Source organism: Eurosta solidaginis, chromosome 4 (genome assembly GCF_040869045.1).
Source record: "Eurosta solidaginis isolate ZX-2024a chromosome 4, ASM4086904v1, whole genome shotgun sequence".
NCBI lineage: Eukaryota > Metazoa > Arthropoda > Insecta > Diptera > Tephritidae > Eurosta > Eurosta solidaginis.
In genome coordinates, this window is record NC_090322.1 from 174,553,703 (window position 1) to 174,575,887 (window position 22,185).

The 22,185-nt window shown below is 37.6% G+C and overlaps 1 protein-coding gene across 7 annotated transcripts in view; it reads left to right on the plus strand.

Moving 5' to 3' along the window:
* The first annotated feature begins 1,190 nt into the window (after positions 1-1,190).
* The window catches only part of Sirt6 (sirtuin 6), a 70,301-nt gene continuing 49,306 nt past the window's right edge, over positions 1,191-22,185 (plus strand). For 6 of the 7 annotated variants that reach the window (XR_010953039.1, XR_010953038.1, XM_067783858.1 and 3 more), the window contains exons 1-5: positions 1,191-1,372; positions 1,430-1,560; positions 3,656-4,081; positions 4,162-4,285; positions 5,862-6,148. Coding sequence is in view for 5 of the 7 variants with exons in the window: in XM_067783858.1 (XP_067639959.1) it covers positions 1,307-1,372; positions 1,430-1,560; positions 3,656-4,081; positions 4,162-4,285; positions 5,862-6,148 (1,034 nt within the window). In the remaining 2 variants the exon portion in view is untranslated. Of the gene's footprint in view, positions 1,373-1,429; positions 1,561-3,655; positions 4,082-4,161; positions 4,286-5,861; positions 6,149-10,104; positions 10,209-22,185 lie in introns of those variants that run through there. The other variant, XM_067783862.1, reaches the window with a different exon arrangement.

Here is a 22,185-nt window from a genome sequence, read left to right on the forward strand (position 1 = left end):
ATTATGAAACTTCAAAAATCCCCAAATACGTCAAAAAATTTTGAGTGGAACTACCTTCTTTCATTATAAACTTTACCAAGTAGCGCAACTAACAGCTGATCGCTCAAAATTTGCACACACACACAAACATCACTAATGGCCATATAAAGGAAATCTTAGGGAAATTGAAGTTAAATTTTTAAACAGACATAAATTTTATAATTTTGTAATATATGGCATCTAGAATACATTAATTGCAGTAATTGAAAGAAAATGTTTGCTTATACAGTTTTCACACAGAAATTTAATGATCTCATTTCACCTGCTAATGAAATCGTAAATTTTTTGCTTTCACACAGAAGTAACTGCTCGATTAGTATGAAGAATGAGACAGACAATCATGGCGGAACGATACAACGTCAAAATCGTACTGCGCCGGTAGTTGATGTATCAAATCAAATAAAAAAGGTTATAATCAGCTGTTCGATGCGGCCACCTTGTATCGTTCCGCCATGCAGACAATGACATTTGCTTTGACAAATGACATTTTTAAGCACTGAACACACCAAAAACTAAGAAGCGGAAACGAAAGCGGATGGCTGCCAACAGAGTTGCATTGTGTTTTTGACTTCATTAGGCATTCGATTAGCTACTAATGAAATAATAGCCGTGTTTTTTAACACGCGTGTATACGTTTCGTTTGCGCGTGTAAAAAAACGCCTATCTTCGCTTAGATAATGCTAAGGAGACCCATCTAGCGGCTGTGGTTAAACAACTAGCTACAGCAACAGGGTGTACCGAAAAGCGGAGACGCAACGCTCTGATGGCCATAGGGTATAACATATAGCTGAATCAGTTGCGATGAATTGTGGACACACATATAATACATAGAATTAGTGTAGAGGGTGAAACAAAGACACATATTTCAGTTACATCTGAGTATAATGCGTATTGAAATTTAGTAGGACAAAATTTATGCGCAGCAATTTCAGAGGTGTATTTATAGTTTGTCTCTTAGCAGTCAATATAAAGTTTAAGCGTAAACGGATATACGCGTGTTGAAAAACACGGCTAATAAAAGATTCGAATATTCATGCAATGATTGATCCAATGCAACTCTGCTCTTCCTACTGTTCTTCATTCCAATCCATTCGAGTCTCTCCTTCACTGAATTAGAGTGCCTTCCACTCTATTTGCAACATAACCTCAATTTAAGCTGCCAAACTATATCGTAAACAATGCCTTCTTTTTTGTATCATGTTAATATCTCCACCTGAAATTTGGCATATTTTACTTAACGTATGGTATTTGTAGTTTTTTGCAAAAGATGAGCTGTAACTATGCAGATGGGCTCTCGCCATATGATAATAAAGGAATTTTAGGAATCCCAGAGGTAAGATACGTTCTATTTGTGAAGGCCCCACCATAATTTAATACAAATTTTAAATAGAGATTTGACAGTGCTGCAGAAGTGGACGAAAAGTGCATCGAACTCGCCGAATGGATGTTGGCAGCAAAAGGACGGATAGTTGTGCATACTGGCGCCGGTATAAGTACAAGCGCTGGTATACCTGACTTCCGGTAAGTATCAGTAACATCTGTACCCGGTTGTTGTTGTTGTAGCGGTGCTTCGCCCCATCCAATAGGTGTGACCGATCACAAATTGTCATCAATATCCACTAACGGGAGTCCAAGGAAACTTGCTGCTTCAACATGAGTGGACCATAATGAGGGGGGTTGTTGTAGGCGTTGGTTTCACATTACAATTGAAGAGATGGTTGGTGTCATGTGGGGACACATTGCAATCAGGGCATACATTTTGTATGTCGGGGTTGATTCTGGATAGGTAAGAGTTTGACCTATTACAGTATCCAGACCGAAGCTGAGCTAAAGTGACTCGCGTTTCCTTAAGGAGTGTGCATTCCGCTTCTGCAAGCTTAGAGTATTCTTCTTCGAGTACATGATTCACCGGGAAATTCCTGACATATAGGTCCGACGCCTGTTTGTGGATTTCACAGAGGACATATTAGTGATTTTTGGCCTCATACGGCTGTGTTCTCAGGTGCCGTATTTCCTCATAATGCTTAGAGAGTTGACTCCTTAAGCCCATGTTGGGATGCCCATGTTTCTGGGTATTCAACAGGAAAGGTTTGGTTAGCATTTTATTTCTCTCCCTGATGGGGAGTATTCTCGCCTCATTATGTAGATGGTGTTCTGGAGACATAAGAAGACAAGCCGTGGCGGTTCTGAGGGCAGTATTTTGGTGGGACAGTAGCTTCTTCCAGTGAGTAGTCTTTATGCTTAGCCAGCAAGAGATTTGAGGATTTTATTACGGTCCCGTACCGGTATCCATGGTGGAATGTCCCGTAGTTGGTTTGGCTTATGGGTAAAAGTCTAGAACAGGGGTCTATTGTTAATACGCGTCCAAAAATATCGGGAGAGGTGCCAAAAGATTCGTAATGACTTCGACAACAGTATAACATAAGATTTTGTACGGATTTAATATGGATCCCGCCCCACTGGTAGACCGGCCAAACTAATTTTTTATAAGGGCAGCCGAAGCCCGCCAACGCAGAATGGTGCGCTACGCTAAAACGTCATGGGACCACCCCCGTTTTGGAAAGCCCCGGGTCATTTTTCAGTTTTTCGTTAATATTGTAACGAATTTGCGGAAATTCCTCTTATTTGCAACCTTCTACTAGTGTTCGAATCACTAAACTGTTGAATAAATAATTCCAATATTGAATAATGCAAAAATGGTCTTTATTAGACTACTTGGAAATAACACTTATATTTCGCAACTAATAGCTTGCTTAAATCAAACTGATTGTCGTGCCTCTACTGTTGCCGCCTTTTATACTGTCTGCTTTCCGCGTTGCATACTTCTAGGCTTTCTATTCTATAACCCACTAGTCACTTATCAGCTACAAAATCACCAGCCACAACTACGTTTATAGCTTCTCATATGCGCGTGTATACGTGAGTAATACTTGCACAAATTATTGCCTTCTTTTGTGAGCATCTCAGATAAGATGCGATGTGTTTGTGCTTCTCTTCTACGCTGCTCGTATGGACATATGGGTAGACATAATGATTGATTTAATGATGTGCATACAAGTCACTGCTTAGCATCGGCTTAGAGATGATAGTGTCCCTTAGTGTTGCTAATGTTCGTCACAATATCTTTTGAACGAGATACAATTTTAATACTGATGTCAAGTCGCGTCGTTTAACACTTCTCCCGAAATGTTTGGGCTGGTATTAGCAGTTAGGGAGGGGGCTACAAGGATTGATATGGCCATATTAATCGTTCCCGAGATGCTCGGGCTAGTGCCTTAATAGTGCCGGATCTATATCCGGCAAAGGGCCATCGACATCGATAACACTCCCAAAAACCTTCATGGAGTGTCTTTATCGGTAATACAACAACAACAACTCCTGTTCTAGACTATTACCATTACAACAACCACATGACTTCAACCTCAACTGCAAATATCTCCTGGCAGAGTTAAAAATTTCCTTTTCTCATTTCTGACTATTGTTGCCGAGGTCAAGACGAATCGGTCGATTGTTGTCACGATATTTTTGGACGCGTATTAGCAGTTGTTGTTGTAGCAGTGGCGTATAGTCAGTCGACCCCTGTTGTAAATTACTACGCTTACATTTCATTGAAAAGGGGCCCAAACGGTGTATGGACACTAGCGGAGAGGGGTAAAAAGCCCAACATCAATGTATCATTTAACGATGCAAAGCCAACAAAAACACACATGGCACTGCGCGCTTTGGTTGAACAAGGATTTGTACCATATATTGTTAGTCAAAATATCGATGGACTACATTTAAAATCAGGTTTGAAGCGTCATTATTTAGCTGAACTACACGGCAATATGTTTGTGGAACAATGTAACAAATGTAGACGACAATTTGTTCGGCAAACTGCAGCAAAAACAGTTGGTCAAAAACCATGTGGTGGTATGTGCCGTTCTGGTGAGAATAGCGACGAAGCACGTGCTTGTCGTGGCGGAGTGCTTTTAGACAACGTTTTGGATTGGGAAGCCGATTTACCTGAAAGAGATTTAGATATGGCTTTTCTCCATTCTACGTAAGATGTAGATATTTTTATATATACATATGTATGTGCCTCAAAAGGGAATACCCAATTACATATATCTATATTTTTAGACTAGCTGATGTTAATATAACATTGGGCACTACTCTGCAGATCATACCAAGTGGCAATCTACCATTAAAAAACAAAAAATATGGAGGAAAGCTTATAATTTGCAATTTACAGCCCACAAAGCATGTATGTTTCCAACAAACTTGTATAGAGCAAGATTCGATGGCCACCATACCATACAAACTTTATTCAAATCCCACTCCGGGGGCGAAAAGCATTGTTGAGATGACTTACGGTGGTTCTGAGTTTTTTTTTTTTTTTTAATTGGTAAACGATCGTTCGATTGCCTCGAGGCAATCACCAATTCGCTCACAAACTGGCATACATACATACATTATATTTAGTAATGATGTTGCAATGATTTCGAAGACTCACAGCTTTCGCTCGGCTAAACGGATCGCCAGAGAACTACATTTACACCTATTCATGAACTACAGTTTGTTCTCGAAATAATTGGAATTTTTTTATTGTAGCAGTGCTGTGCCCCATCCAATATGTGCGATCGCTCACAAATTGTCATCAATTTCCTTTAACGGGAAGTCAAGGAAACTTGCAGTTTCAGATATGCGCGTTACAGGTGCGGGTTATACATTGTAATTGAAAAGATGGTTGGTGTCATGTAGGGACACGTTAGCCTATTTCAGTATCCAGATCAAAGTTGAGCCAGAGTGACGCGCGCCTTGCTGTGGAGATTGCTTTCTGCAACTGCGAGTTTCAAAAGCACCCGTCGGATTACCGTTGCTGGGCCCAGAACATCCAGATGTCACAGATATATATATTATGTACCGGCAAACGGTGTACAAAAAGAAAAGGGGAATACAGGGCAGGGGCTTATGCTCGGTAAATTATGGGACGCCCTGGGGCGGGAATAGCAAGATGCCCTAAAAGTTTTAAAGAAATTACGAAGTCACCGAATGTTGTGAGGTACTCCAGAACACGCCCTTCCATACAACCATCCTTTGCACGTGACAAACTGACATGAGTGTGAGCATCTTAAATAAATTCACTTCCGTAAATGCATCAAACCCACTTCCCTGGGCCAGGGTTGGGTTCAACACCTACCCAGAGCAAGAGGGTATAGATAAGTCCCGCTGCAAGGTTCTGCTCCGACCACAGATACAACAAATTAAAAGGGGGTAAACGAAGACGACTGCCGTTGTACGCTCCGGTAAATAGAACCGGCTGCTATGTTGTTGTTTTAGTGATAAGGACACGCCCCGAAGGCCTTGGGGAGTGTTGCCGATGCTGATGGTCCTTTACCGGATGCAGATCCGGTACGTTCCGGTACCAAGCCCGACCATCTCGGGGACGATTGGTTATGACCACATGCAACATCCTAGGCCATCCCGCCCTCCCATCCCCTAGATTCATGAGCAGTTCGGGGTCGCCAGAGCCTCGGCTGGTAATGAAACAGCATTCGCCATGGATAGGTGAGTTTTACAATTGGGTTTGGAGAAGCTACATATTGCGCTGGCAACCTGAAAGGGGAGGGCTACACAACCCCTTGAATCTATTTGGTATTTTAGTCGCCTCTTACGACAGACATATTTACCGCGTGTATATTCTAACTCCCTAACCGGCTGCCATAGGAGGCGTTTTTGGTAATCGAATTGGTAATGTATGGTGGTCCCCATGATTTTGTTAATATAAATAAATGTGCATAATACGTTTTAAAAAAAGTACATTTTTGGATTTATTTTAGGACAAAAAGGCTGACCTCATAATATCCACCTACGTCGATGATATTATGGAAAAAGTATGTAAACGTTTAGGCATCGAAATACCCGAATATAATGCTGCTGAAGATCCTACAAGCGCTATATCAGTACGAAATAACAATTGGACCATTCCGCCACAAGAAATTAAGAATTTGGAAAAAGGTTATAATGAAAAATTAAAGACATTCAAAATGCAACAAAAGACGATTGGTAAAAGTTTCAAAAAAATGGAGGAAGCGATAGACAACAAAAAGCGCAGGCATAAAAGAGAGTAAGGGTGAAGTAAATGATAGTAGTTTATACATATTTGAAATGAATTAGTATTATTTAATATAAAGATATGTATTGTCGAATTCATTCAGGTCGCCTATTCCTCCTACAATGAAAATACATAACTTAAAATTTAAGACTATCAGCGCGATTCTAAACGAAAATTCCGTGCGACTTTTTTCCCTTCTCCCATTCTTCGTATTCTAAATAAAAATTCCTTGTGAGTTTTTTCACTTCTCCCTTTCCTCCTATTCTGAACAATGTTCGAAAAAGCGGAAACCGGTTATGGGAGAAAAGTAGGTATTATGAATGTGAGGGAGAGGGAGATTTCTCTGCCATTTCATAGGAGTTTTTTCACTAGTTAAATTAAAGGGAATGCATCAAAATAGTTAAAGGAAATTGGTTCTTTTAAGAAAAAACACTTATTTCTACAAATTTGTGCTAAAATATGTATTTAAATTCTACCACAATATTCTCACTGTTAATGCAACAACAACCACAATATTCATTATTTTAAGTCGAAAAGTATATCAAAAGCAACGGAAGAACTCTTCGTATATTTGATGCAGCCATTCAGAAATTGCGCAAGGATTTTTTAAGAAAGCTTAAATAGATTTTGGTATATGGCGAAAGGCGAACTCAACTCGACTTGGCCGCCAGAAAATTGCTTTGCAGAATGAATGCATGCAACTCCGGTGGATTTGTGTTATTCCGCCGTCTTCTTCTTCTTATGCTCCTTTGTCGATGTTGCTGTGGCACCAATTCATTACTAATTTTAGTCAATTCCATATGAAATGCAATATTGTGTATTGTTCATATTTTCTTTCTAAATTTTAAACAAACTCGCAGCCATAATTATACTTTTCAATTTCTTAAACAAAAATAGAAATGCGCAACAAAATTTCAATTGACAAAATAGCTGACTTCTAAAATTCGAAATTCCTATTCCCCAATTATTCTTCTCCCTAGGAGAAAAGAATTGGAGGAATTTTTCCGCGGGAATAAAAAATCCGCGAGAACAAAATTCCGCGAGAATATTTAGAAATGGTCTGTATATTATATAATGAATTTGACACTGCTCATACGTATTTCAAGAATCGAAACATATGCGAATGTTATTCACAGATACATTCAGAACGGCAAGTTATCTTTTTAACTCAGCTCGGCTTGTGGATTTTTGGTAGCGCAATCAGTGGAGGAGCCGAAGGGTTCTTTTGGATCAATCTATGTGCGATGTTAGAATCTACTATATTCGTTCCGTTTTTTGTAGCAACTTTGATTTTTGGTGTACATCTGTGGGATCCTCTCTTATTCTACGACATTTTAATTCCTCTATGAGTTCTTCGGTTTTGGCTATATATTCCTCTTTTCGGATTAGCACAGTGGCGTTTCCTTTGTCCGCTTTCGTTGTGACAATATTGTTTTTCCTTAGTTTATGCCGTAGATTCTTTATTGTTTTCTCCTCTGCATTAGCTTTTTGTCCTTCCTGTGATTTCACCTCCTTTTTTATTATTTCCCTGCACATGTGTCTTGTGTGCTCCTATTCCTCCTGTGGTATCAATGATATTGGGATGCTTACAAGAAAAAAAGTAGGTACAACAAACAAACATACAACAACAAATAAACCCAAAACAATTAACGCACCAAAACAACAAACCCACAAAGAAGGACAAACGACTAAAATTACGTATTTTTACCTGCCTCAGTCAGCCACACAAATAGATCAGTAAAAACCACCCTCGGTTCTGAATGAACACACAGCACATACACATAACTAAATATATACAAGCACCAATCCTGACAAAACCTGCTCATGTACCTAAGAACTATAAATACAGGACAAACGACAACAACAGATCACCGATTTGTCTCAAAACCAAATTTGACAAGGGATGACGGAAAATCGTTCCAATATACATCATTTATCCACCCTGTCAGAATATCAACAAAACAAAATAAGTCACATGTGTATATACTTAGCTGAGAATATGTTTAAATCAACACTCATATACCATTCACCGTATATGTTGATCTATACACCTAAATAAACGCTTACGATTTACTATTGTATCCTAAAATGGCCTTGTATATAGAAAACAAAGCGGAAAAAAAATCAAAAATTATCGAAAGAGGTTTTTTTGTAAATAAGCTCAATAGGAAAGTAATCATTAATAAAACTATGAATAAATATAGTTTAAAAAACTAAAAAACACGCAAATATGGTGCCGTTTTAGTATCAACAATCCACTTAGATGTTTGATGTTGATAGCACCGTAGCACAGAGGTTCGTGTCTCCGCTATTAAGCACAACTCGTTTTGTAGCGAGTTATTTAACCACCGCCGGGTCGTCTTCAATTATTGCCGCTAGATGGGTCTAACTGTGTTTTGCATGCCTAGCCTAGAGAGTTACAAACAAGCATATATACATACACGTGAAGCTAATATAAGCGTGTAAAAAATAGAAAATAATTGCAAGTAATAATTTAATGGTTTTTAAAGAAAATGATCAATTAATCGGGTAATCATTACCATTAAAAAAATAAATGTAAGGCGCAAGAACCTCCGTAGAGATTTTAGGCAGAGCTTCTCTTCCAATTTACGTCGTGCTACTTTTAATTTTTTTTACAAATTGGTGGGACAGGACCTACTTGTTTTATGCCGACTCCGAACAGTATCTACAAGGCAGATGACTTTTCACTGAGAAGCTTTTCATGGCAGAAATACACTCTGAGTGATTGCCGAACACTGCCGAGGGTGACCTCGTTTAGAAAAACTTTTCTAATTGAAAAAAACCGGTTTCTAAATTTTTGATGTTGCTTTGTCCGGGAGTTGAACCCAGGATCTTCGTGTGGTAAGCGGAGCACGCTACCATCGCACAACGGCGGCCACCAATTACCATTACTAATCATTATTTAAAAGGTCTGCTTTGATAATTGCGCAATATTTTTAAGATATCCAAACTTTTAGCTTCACGTTACGTTCCACAAATTCTGGGCCCGTATCGTGTTATACGATCCCGTATAGAAAAGCATTTTCATTTAAACGATATAAATGACACTGTCCAATTATTCATAAAAATTATAATATTGTAACGAATTTAATGAAACTCCGCTTATTTTACACCTTCTACTAACATCCGTATAGCTAAATTGTTGAATAAATAACTCCAATATTCAATAATGCAAAATGGTCTTTATTAGAGTACTTTGATAGCACTTCACAATAACACTTATACTTCGCAAGCAATAGCGTGCTTAAATCATACTGATTACGGACTACTCAGCTTCTGCTGCTTTTATGCTCTCTGCCCAAATGTCTAGACGTTTCTTCTTCTAGAAGTCTCTACCTCGTCACCAGCCATACGCGCGTGTATTTGTAGTGTGTAACCATATGCGTGTGCATATGTGAGCGAAGTATTAGCTGATGATGACATGCGTTTCTGAGTATCTTTCTGCTGCTTGTATTTATGTGTGTACATGATGATTAATGTGTTTATGTAGCTTGCTTAAATGTGTTGTGCCTTTATTTAATAACCTTTGAAATGATAATATTCGTCACAATATATTTAGGATCTAAAGTGTACGCATTATCCCTAGCTCAAATATGTCACTAATCCGATTTACCGATTTAGAGCTATTTGGATTTAAAAAATTTATTTCGAACACGGATCGTATAACACGATACGGGCTCTGTATGCTAAGATTGTAGGTAAATCATGGATAGAACTCATTTGTCAAAAGGAAATAATAGCTAAAGGTTGTGTATGTCCGTCCGCCTTCATCGTTTTTCAACTACAAAAATTCCAGTATAAATACTTGTGCTGATACTTACCTACAAACTATTACCGTTATTAAATGAAATAAAAAAGTATTTACGCAATTTTCCATTTATTATATGGCAATTATATTACACATTTTCCCCATTCAAAAATATTATGCATATATTTCTTTTTTTTAGTTAATGGAGCCATCACACATTTCATACAAACTTTTTAATTAAAATTTTTGATTTCTCACTTTATTTTATTTTTAACAAAAACAAATATAATTTAATAAATATATAAAACATTATAATTACTCGTAAAGTCACACTCATGTCGAATATAATAATATAATAAATAAGATGTCATTTGCGCAATTATTTTTTATAGTCAAATACATGTACATACCTATGTATGTATGTGTTATGCAAAATTGTATGTATTTTGTTTTAATGCTTTTGTATTAAAGAATAATGAAATTATAAATTAATTTATAGTTACATTGCTGAGTAGAAATAATAATTTGGCGGGATATACCTCAAAGGGGACACTTGAAATTTGTATTACTTTTCATTTTATTCTATACTAGCTATCACCCACTACTTTGTAAGCGTGGAACTTTAAAATAAAGAATCCTCACTTTTATTTTTGGGTTGCCTCAAACTATTTATATATTCAAAACCGCAATCTAGAAAGAAATTGTATAATCTAGTTACCGGTGGGCAAGTAACATTCAGTTGTCCGTGCATACAATCACCGAAAACTCCCCACATGTATTGTAAGGGCTAATTAAACTTCCTTAACCCTAACGCCATAGTCGTAACCATGCTCATATGCATAACCATCTCCAATGTGATCGATTAATGGTGCCTTAACCTAAAAATCGTGAAAATTTCATAAAAATGAAGAAAACTCAAAAATTACAAACATATTCCACAAAAAATAAGTCTCTTAGTCATAACGTATTCAAAACAATTAGATTAGATTAGATATAAACAAAATCTACAAAAAGTTATTAAATTCGCCAACTCAAATACTTTTAGGTTATGGATATGGTTGGCTATGGTATGGTTATGGCGTTAGCGTTATGGTATGGCACCGTTAATCGATTACATTGATTTCCATAAGGTAGGTTCGATCAGCTGTTTTATCTGGTTCTGGTTTTATGTTATAAGTCATCATTAATTGGCCCTTTAAATAGGATCATTGGTTGGTAGTAAGTTTGCGCCTAGTATAAACACTCCACAACTTATAAAAACTTTGGCGTCTATGACAATATTTCGGAGCTATATCCATTTAAGACTTGTACAGTAGCGTAAACTACCTCCTCTATAAAATTTTCTCAACCAGCTCTACTTGGCATCTAAACCCTGGCGGATTTTAAGCAGAACTTCATAAAATTTTCACCAAAATGTCATTGTATAGAAAAGTAAGCGTGTTAAAAACGTAAGAGAATATATAAAAGATCCCAGCCGTGCCACATTTTTGGATTATTTAAATACGCTTATATTAGCTTCACTTGTATGTATGCTAGTTCGTAACTCTCTAGGCTAGACGCGCAAAGGAGAGTTAGACCCATCTAGCGGCAATTATTGAAGTGGTTAAATAACTCACTACAAAACGAGTTGTGTTTAATGGCGGAGACACGCACCTCTGTGCTATGGTGCTATCAACATCAAATATCTAAGTGGATTGTGGATACTAAAACGGTACCATATTTGCGTGTTTTTTAGTTTTTTTTTTAACTATATTTACATTATTATTATCAAAATACACTCCTGGTCGTTCTTCAAACGTACCTCCTAAATGTATTACCAAAGGATTTTGTTAGTGGATACGAAAGCCAAGTAACATGGAAACCGCTTCCGAGGTACTGATGTTTATAGTTTTAATAATAACCCTGAACAACATTGTGCCCTATATATCGGAAACGGGTTGAGGTATCTCAAAAATGTAAAAACTTTGTTAAATCACTCATCATCAATACCCGGGTCCAGGGTTTGAAATGTATACTAAAATTTAAGTTGATAGGCTGATGCAACAGTGAAAGTTACACTCAATTTAATGCAGTGGTTTCTGAATGCGAGTACAAACATACTGTTACGAATTTAGTGCAATTCCTCTTATTTGCAACCTTCTGCTAACGTTCGAATCACTAAACTGCTGAATAAATAACTCCAATATTCGATAATGCAAAATGGTCTTTATTAGAGTACTTTCAAAATAACACTTCTATTGCTCGCCAGATAGCGTCTTAAATCAAACTGATTGTCTCTACTGTTGCTGCCTTTTATACTGTCTGGTTTCCTCGTTGCATATTTCTAGGCTTTTCTATTCTAGAATTTACTAGTTAGTTATCAGCTATAAAATTACCAGCTATAACTACGTTTATAGCTTCTCATATTCGCGTGTATATACTTGCACAAATTATTGCCTTCTTTTGTGAGCATCTCAGATAAGATATATGCATGTGTTTGTGCGTCTCTTCTCCGCTGCTCGTATGGACATATGGGTAGACATAATGGTTGATTTAATGATGTGCATACAAGTCACTGCTTGTTGCTAATATTCGTCACACTGCCCTCCACCTAAGTCTGATCGTCCCGATCAGACAAATCTCTCGATCAAAACGCTGCCAACCTTTCCAAAAGAACCACTTTCATTTTGGTTCGTGGTTTGCCAATGGTTTGTATGCGGTACACTACATCGTTGATCCGTTTTACAACTTTGTATGGGCCTTCCCAATTACACTGCAATTTCGGGGACAAACCTTTTTTTCGTTGTGGGTTGTATAACAGCACCAAATCTCCTTCCTGAAACCCTTCCGAATTAATTGCTTTATCGTATCTGGCTTTCATCTTGTCACTCATAATCTTTGCTCGTTGCCTTACCAGATCGTGTATTTCTCTCAGCTCTTCTTCCAAGACACCAGTGGATTTCTTGACATTTCTCCCCTCATCGGCATCTATCCCATACTTCAGATCAGCTGTCAGTCGAAGGTCATTGCAAAAATTACCTTTGCGGGAGTTTGGCCCGTTTTCTCATGTACTGCCGATCGGTAAGCCATCAAGAATAATGATATGTGTGTATCCCACTCCTTATGGTACTTGTCTACTACTTTCCTTAAATGCTCCTCCAATGTTCTATTGAAACGTTCCACCATACCATCGGACTGAGGATGCAATGCAGTTGTCCGTGTTTTTCGAATGCCCAACTTCTTACACATCTCTTGGAACACAGCTGATTCAAAATTCCTGCCTTGGTCAGAATGTAACTCCATTGGTACACCATAACTTGCAACCCAATCGTTTGTAACCACTTCTGCTACTGTTTCCGCTTCTTGGTTTGGGATTGGGTATACCTCTGGCCATTTACTGAAATAATCCATAACCACCAGCACGTATTTGTTTCCGCGGTTGCTAGTAGGAAATGGACCTGCGACAACCATGGCGATCCTTTCAAGTGGTGCACCTGTATATTTCATCTGGCCATGCCTTCGTGTTTTGGGCCCTTTCGCTCTGCTGTAAACCTCGCAGTAGGCAATCCACTCGGTGACCGACTGACGGCAACGAACCCAATAGAATATCTGCTTAGTTTTCTCTAGCGTCTTCGTGATTCCAAGATGACCTCCGCTTGGACCATTATGCAGCTCACTGAGCACGTCAAGAACCCTCTTTCTGGGAACAACTATCAGTTTCTTCTTGCATTGACCATCCTCACTCTCCCATACACGATGCAAGCAACCGGATATCAATTCTAAACTGTTCCACTGTGCCCAATATGACTTCGCTATGGGACTCTCTGCTGACATCTCCTCTCTATTTGGTCTTTTGTTTCGTTCGAGCCCTTGCATAACATGTGACAGATCAGTATCTTCTAGCGGACACTTTCTTAGTTGTTCCTTGTCCCATTCATCCGTACACGTTATAGTCATTAGCCGGACATCTATAATGTCTTCTTTAGCCTCGGCCTTTGAACAGTACTTGCATTCCAAACTACGTGGTCTTCGTGACATTGCATTAGCATTTCCATGGGTACGACCTTTTCTATGATCAATGGAAAAGTCATAGCTTTCTAGTCGCTCGATCCACCGTGCCAATTGTCCTTCCGGATTACGGAACTGCAGAAGCCATTTCAAAGCTGCGTGATCTGTTCTGACGCGGAATCGCTGGCCGTAAAGGTATTTGTGAAAATGTTTAATGCACTCTACCAATGCCAACAGCTCTCTCCGTGTAACGCAATAGTTCCTCTCTGGTTTTCCAATCGAACGGCTGTAATATGCAACTACCTTCTCCTATCCTCCGACCAATTGTGATAAAACGCCTCCTATAGCATATCCACTCGCATCTGTATCTAGAATAAATGTTGCTACTGGAATTGGATATGCCAACATTGGGGCAGTACACAAACGCTCCTTCAATGTTTGGAAAGCCTCTTCTTGCTCCTTCTTCCCTTCAAAAGCTTTATTTTTTCTTGTAAGCTCATGGAGGCTATGGGCTACGCTGGAAAAGTTTGGTACAAATCGGCGGTAATATGTGCACAGCCCAAGGAAACTTCTTAATTCATGCAAGTTCTGTGGTCTTGGCCAATCTTTTACTGCCTCTATCTTTTCATTCGCTGTACAGATACCTTCTGTCGTTACCTTGTGACCCAAATAATTTACTTCCTTTTTAAACAGCGAACACTTTTTGGGACTTAGTTCCAGACCAGCACCAGCTATTATCTGGAAAACTTCCTCCAAGTTCTTAAGATGTTCATCCAAGTTCTTGCCCAATACGATGATGTCGTCCAGGTACACCAAGCATGTTTTCCAATGTAGTCCTTTCAGTACCTGGTCCATGAGTCCCTCAAAAGTAGCTGGTGCATTACAAAGTCCAAAAGGCATCACTGTAAATTGCCAAAGACCATCACCGACACTGAAGGCTGTTTTCTCTTTATCTTCCTCCTTCACCTCAACTTGCCAGTAGCCGCTTTTTAAGTCCAGTGTGGAAAACAATTTCGTACCAGATAGCGAGTCCAGAGTATCGTAAATTCTTGGCAATGGGTAGCTATCCTTTTTCGTGACGTCGTTCAACTTGAGGTAGTCCACGCAAAACCTCATTTTCCCATCCTTCTTCTTCACAAGTACTACCAGTGAGCTCCATGGACTAGCTGATGGTTCGATGACGCCGCTGTCGCTCATTTCTTGTACGATTTGATTCACAACTTCCCGCTTCGCTAGTGGAACATTACGAGAAGCTTGACGTATCGGCCTCGCGTCTCCAGTGTCAATTTGATGTTTCACAACATTGGTGCGGCCTGGTTTGGAGCCATCCTGGTCAAATATGTTTGCGTACTTTAGGAGCAGTTGCTTTGCCTTACTCTGATAATCTTGATCTAGCCCCTCCGTCCATGCCGTGATGTCATTTGAAAGATCAGTCTTGCTAGTTGAAACGTGTTACTGGAGCTGTTCACAGTTAATAACTATTTCAGCCTCTTGGCATCTTCCCAATATAGCTCCATTTGTCAGTTTGAGTGGTGACTTGAACTCATTGAGTACTCTTACCGGAATACGTCCATCTCGTTTTGTCATAGCCAGGGTTTTTCCTACAAGTATGTTCGGTGTTGATTTGTTTGCTGCCTCGACAACCCACAATTTGTTTGTCCCACAATTTGTTTGTCCCACAATCTCCATCAACCTTTGCCCAGATGAGTGCTTCAGATTTTGGTGGTATTTGCCGACTCTCTTCCACCAGCACTCTTTACTGCTGTAGCCTCTCTCGTAGCCGAAATTAAGTGGCACATCCATGTTATTATATCACATCGTCTTGCTTTGCATATCGATCTTGATGCCTTGGTCGATTAAGAAGTCCACTCAAATTATGATTTCATCAACAATCTCTGCCACTATAAAATTGTGTAGTACCGTGGCGTTCCCAATTGCTACTTCACATGCTACTTCTCCAATTACCTGGGTGTCCTCTCCCGTGGCTGTACGTAATTTTGGTCCAAGCAATGGTCTTATCTTCTTGTTGACTAAATCTGATCGAATGATGGAATGGGATGCACCCGTATCTACAGTCAGTAAACATTCCTTTCCATCCACAAATCCTCCGACAGTAAGATTGCTTGACCTTCTTCCAATTTGTGAGATAGAGATTATGGGACATTCAATTGAGGGAGCCAGCTGTCGCCCCTTGCGGCTGACTCGCTTTAGTTTAACGATTGAGTGGATTTGGAGATTTGCTCATCTCCTTCAGCTCTGCGTTTACGGCCACCCACATTGCTGGAACTGTTAGAATTGGTACTGCAATAACGTGCAATGTGCCCTGGCTTTCCACATTTAAAGCACCATCGTTTTTCTGCTGCGTCCCTTTAATGCTTCCAAAATTGTGTCTACCCAGTCTGGCCTTTCCACTTCCACGCGATGAGCTTTGTATACGGGCTTACTCAGAAGTGACGCTGTTTCCTGAGTCGGTGAATGGGATACCGTTTCTGCAAATGTTGGCTTGGGGTTTGCGTATGTAGCTCGCTCCGTTTCAACGTCCCGTATGCCATTTATAAAGTTCTGAATCTTTACCCTTTCAGTGTATTCAACGGCTGCGTCCGCATTTGCCAGATGAGCCAATCTTTCAATATCAGAAGCAAACTCCTGCAAAGTCTCGTAGATTTTTGGTAGCGGTTTTGCAATTCTATTTGGTAGATCTGTATCCTATGATCGCTTCCGTAACGTCTCTCTCGAGCGCTCATCAATGTTTCGTAGTTGTTCCGCTCGTACTCTGGAATGGCCTGTAAGATTTCCGCAGCTGGTCCTTTTAAAGCTACGAACAATGCAGCAACTTTATCTTCAGCATTCCAGTTGTTCACTTTTGCGGTCTTTTCAAACTGTAGCTTAAAGACCTGGAAAGGAACAGAACCATCAAACGTTGGGGATTTTACCTTCAGAGTAGACGTTGAAGTTATTGGACGGTTCAATTGTAACTCCTGAATACGATCTTTTAAAGCATCTATCTCGGCCTCCATTTTACCCTTCCTGAAACTGCGTTAGTTTCTCTTCCATACGCGCTTCCAGTTGTGCAAAGATCTGCGATGATACCTGTGCTGAAATTTGTGTCAACATTTCTGATATACGTGCCTCTTGTGCTTCAATTTTAGATTTTATTTCGGACGACATTTCTGAGATACGTGTCTCCTGTGATTCCAGTTGGGATGTCATATATGTCTTTTGCTCTTCCTGTGGATATTTGTGACGACATTTCTGAAATGCGTGCCTCCTGTGCTTCCATCTTGGATGCTAAACGTGTCTCCTGCGATTCTAATTGTGATGACATTTGGTTCAACACTGCTAGTATCGCGTTAGTGTTAACACTTGCCAATGGATTCGGAGTCTCTATCTTCTCTTCCACTTTAGTCGCTGGCTCTTCCACATCGAAAAATCGATGGCGCGATATCGGTTAATAAATCGACCCAGTCTAATATATGTACATATCGGCGGTGAAACTGCAAGACCGCACATAAATTTTCTTACCAAATTTCCCAATATTAATGTCAAAAATTTGAGGCTCTCGCCATAAAGATTTACTTTTTTATTCTCATTACAGCTAGATTCATATTTTATTGAAATATTTAAGGAAACAAAACTTGGTGGGTATGTGCTCAAAATAATAAATATTCGAGGCTGTTATTTATTATTTTGAGCACATAGGGCATTTTTTGTTACAAAAATTATAGGCGGTTTTGCACTTTTATCGACGATATGTAAGTGTGAGTGCTTTCATGCTAATAAGAATCCATACATTTTGTGCTTTATTTGTAGGCGATATTTATTTTCCCTACGCTACCAGAACATCGAGTTCTTAATAGACAACTTTGTCGATTGAACAAAACTTTGGTATTATCGGATTGGATCATCGAAACTCGCTAATTAGCTTTTTTCGAGTTTTTTTTTTTTCTTTTAGTAAATAAAACTTGTAGGTCCCGCAATTCGTGGTAAAAATAAAATAATTAAAAAAAAATTTAAGTTAAACGGTTTTATTAAAAACAATACTAAAAGCTAGAAAATAATTAGGTAGGTCCTAGGTACTAGTTACTAGTCATCACACTCCTCATAAATCTAGGGCGTTGATCAGACAATTACCTAAAAGCGTTGGGCACGTGAAATTTCTAAAAATGTGAGGCGTAGCATAACCTGATTAAGGTTCAGTTGGTCCTATTTATGACTATCAATAGAAATTTGACGCGTCCAACGCTTTTATTTAATTGTCTTAATATCAACGCCCTAGATTGATGAGGAGTGTGATGACTAGTAACTAGTACCTAGGACCTACCTAATTATTTTTTAGCTTTTAGTATTATTATTACTTCATGTAAGTATTGTTTTCAATAAAACCGTTTAACTTAACATTTTTTTTAATGATTTTATTTTCAAGTTGTTAGTCTTTATTTAATTGCCTATTATTTCTCATTCTATTTAGTTCATTTAGCGACTCATTATTTTAAGGATTCTTTCCTGACAATTTGTTACAATTTAAGTCCTCAATACATAATCCTTCCAAAGACTTTACTCGACTCTGCGCCACGTATGCTTGTCCCTCCTCCAACTCCAAAATATTTTGATGTCACTTCTACCCGACTGTATGTAACATTTGTTCCAAATATGAGCCAAATCGGACTACAAATACGATTTTTTTGAATATCTCGATCTTTGCGCCACCTAGCGGCGATTTTTTTCATAGGTCGCTTTCTATTCTCATATTCAATTTGAAAAGAATGGTGATGAATTAACTGAATGTCTACGAAAACAAAATAAATGCTTTGAACAGGGTGAAGTAAAAATTATTAAGCAATATAATGTTAAAGTTAGTCACAAAAATTATTATAATGCAATAGTTGAGGTGGATGTGGAAATATTCACTGAAGCGTTAAAATTAGATAAACTGAATATAGGATGGGAAAGGTGCAAAGTATACGATGGTGTTGATATAACAATGTGTTTTAAATGTAAAGGATACAACCATAAAGCTAGTGAATGCAATAATGAAGATGTTTGTAGCAAATGCTTGGGTAAACATAAACCCATGGAGTGCAAGGAACAACCAAAAAACATGTGCATAAATTGTATTAGGGCTAATGAGAAATTAAATCTAGGGCTTTATACCAATCACCCTTGCAATAGCAGACATTGCCCTGTCTACTTAAAACACTTAAATGTAAAAAAACAAAGGCTAGGATACTAGCAACTAACAATCAGGCCACTGGCTCACCTGGAACATGCTAATGTTATGCAACGTAGAGTATCAAAGTACCAAAAACGATCCACAAAGGACATCAACAATGACTTTAAATGCATCTATTTAAACATAAATAGCCTAGTAGCTAACAAATCAGAGTTGGAAGTGTTGGCGGAAGTTCATAGACCAGGTATCATACTGTGCTCTGAAACTTGTACAACCAAAGATATTATAGACAATGAATTAAAAATAGCAACCTATAAAATGATAAGATGTGATTCCCACAGTAGGCACACAGGAGGTGTGTTAGTTTATGTACATAGTACAATTGATGTTAAAGTAATCTATAATGATAACATAAATGAAAACGTTTGGTGCATTGTAATAAAACTGAAGAAGGTTGATAAAAAGTGGCAGATTGGAGTTCTGTACCACTCGCCGAGCACTAGTGATGCAGCTTTTGTTGAATACCTAAATGAAATTCTAATTGATAAATATGAAAAAAGTAACCATAATATAGTAGTCGGTGATTTTAATATTAACATGAACTGCATTTCGACATATAGTACTAAATTAAATGAGATATTTGCTGTGATGGGGATGAGCCAAAAAATAGAATTTAATACGCGAATCACAGATACAAGTGAATCGAAAATTGATCTATTATTTTCAAACTCGGATGAAATTCTCTGTAATAATTTGCAGGAATACAAAATATCTGATCATGAAACTATAAAATTTAATATTAAAACGTCCAAAGTATACAAGATGAGACTGACCAAAAAAATCATAGCATGGGACAAATATAATAGTGATATTTTAATAAGCGTCCTTAGATCATTTAACTTCAACTTTACTATAAACTTATCAATTGATGTAAAAGTCGAATTAATTAATAATATAATGATTCAGGCTATGGAAAGTTTAACCTACGAGAAAGAAGTGCATATTAAGTTAATGAATAAATGGTATGATAGAGAATTGGCACAAATGAATAAATATAAATACAATATGTACACGCGTGCGTTACAAACTGGAGAGTGGGATGAATATAAAAATATAAATAGGTCTTACAAAAAATTAGTCAAATTGAAAAAAATAAAGTATATGGAGAATAAAATCATTTTGAATGAATATAATGCTAAAGAAATGTGGAAATATCTCAAACAAACGGTTAACCAAACTAAAGATAACGAAGGGATAAAAAAGGTGATACTGGATGGCATACTGGTTGAAAACGAAACCGATCTGGCGAATGGTCTAAATAGATTTTTTGTAAACAGTGTGATTGAAATTAATAATAACATCGAAACCTGTCAAGTAGCACTAGAGGATACACAAGTCCATTCAAAATTAAAGTTTGCTGAAATTACCACCGATGATGTTATTAATATCTTAACAGACTTTAAATATAAAATAGGTGGAAGAAAACTGCTATCCGAAGGTGTACTAAAAGATTGTATATCGTATACCGGATATTTCTATGCTCAAATAATTAATAACAGCTTAGAAGATGGTGTAGTACCTGAAATGTGGAAAACGTCAACAATAATACCTGTGGAAAAAGTTAAAAAGACAATGCAACCTGAAGAACTTAGACCCATAAATACCCTGCCAAGTGATGCTAAAATTCTCGAAGTCGTTGTTAAGAATCAGTTGGTGAATCATCTTGAAGTAAATAATATATTAGTCTACCAACAGTCAGGATTTAGGAAAAAACACTCCTGTGAGACAGCGCTGAACTTGGTGATATCTGATTGGAAAGAAGAGCTAAACAACAAAAAAGTAGTGGTTTCAGTTTTCCTTGACCTCAAAAGAGCTTTTGAAACGGTGGATAGAGAGATATTAATAAAAAAAATGCAGCGGATTGGCATAACTGATATTGAACTTAAATGGTTCCGCAACTATTTGAAGCAGAGAAAGCAGAAAACAGTTATAAATGCTGTGACGTCGGATGAATTAGAGGTACCCATAGGGTTACCTCAAGGCTCAGTATTGGCACCTATATTATTTCTTATATACATAAATGACATAGTCAATGCTATCGAAGGTTGTGAAATTAGACTTTTTGCGGATGATGCATTAATTATGATAAGTGAAAATAATATTAATACTGCACTCGCCAAAATGCAACATGAAATAAATAACTTGTATAAATGGTTGTGTGGTAATAGACTGAAACTAAACATAAATAAAACTAAATATATGATAATAACAAGGAGGAATATCAATGAGGAGGATATAGCCGAGCTAAAAATAAATGATGAAATCATACAAAGAGTTAACAGTATAAAATACTTAGGAATAATAATTGATAATAAACTCAAATTTGAAGATCATATAAATTATACAATTAAAAAAGCTGCTAATAAAATAGGAGTGATGCAGAGAACAACGAAATTCATTCAGAAAAAGTACAAAATAATCTTATATAAATCAGTTATAGAACCGCACTTCGTGTACTGCCCGTCCATTCTATTCATAATATCGGATAAAGAAGTAGACAAGCTCCAAAAGCTTCAAAATAGATGCATGAGATTTATTCTTCAGAAACCTAGAGATACACGAACGGCTGACATGTTGAAGACTTTAGACTGGTTAAGTGTGAAACAAAAGATTTTTTTCCACTCCATGAAATTCATATTTAATATTAAACATGGAAATGTACCTGAGTATTTAAATAAAAATATAGCATTAGTTGAGCAAACTCACAACATAAATACGAGGAGCAAACATAATTTCAAATTGCCGTTTTTTAGAACTGAAATTGATCAACAGAACATTTTCTACAAGGGTCTGAAAAGTTACAATGAACTGCCTATGGATATAAAAAGTTGCAACCAAATAACAGTATTTAAAACAAAATTATATGAATATTGTAAATCCTTAGCTATAAGATAAAAAACTGTAATATTTTCAAATTTACGAATTAGGCTTCTGGCCGTAATAAATAAATAATCTAATCTAATCTAATCTATTCTTGTATGTATTATGTTATCCAAATTTGAGCCAAATCGAACCACAAATACGATTTTTGTGAATATCCCAATCCTTGCGCCACCTAGCGAT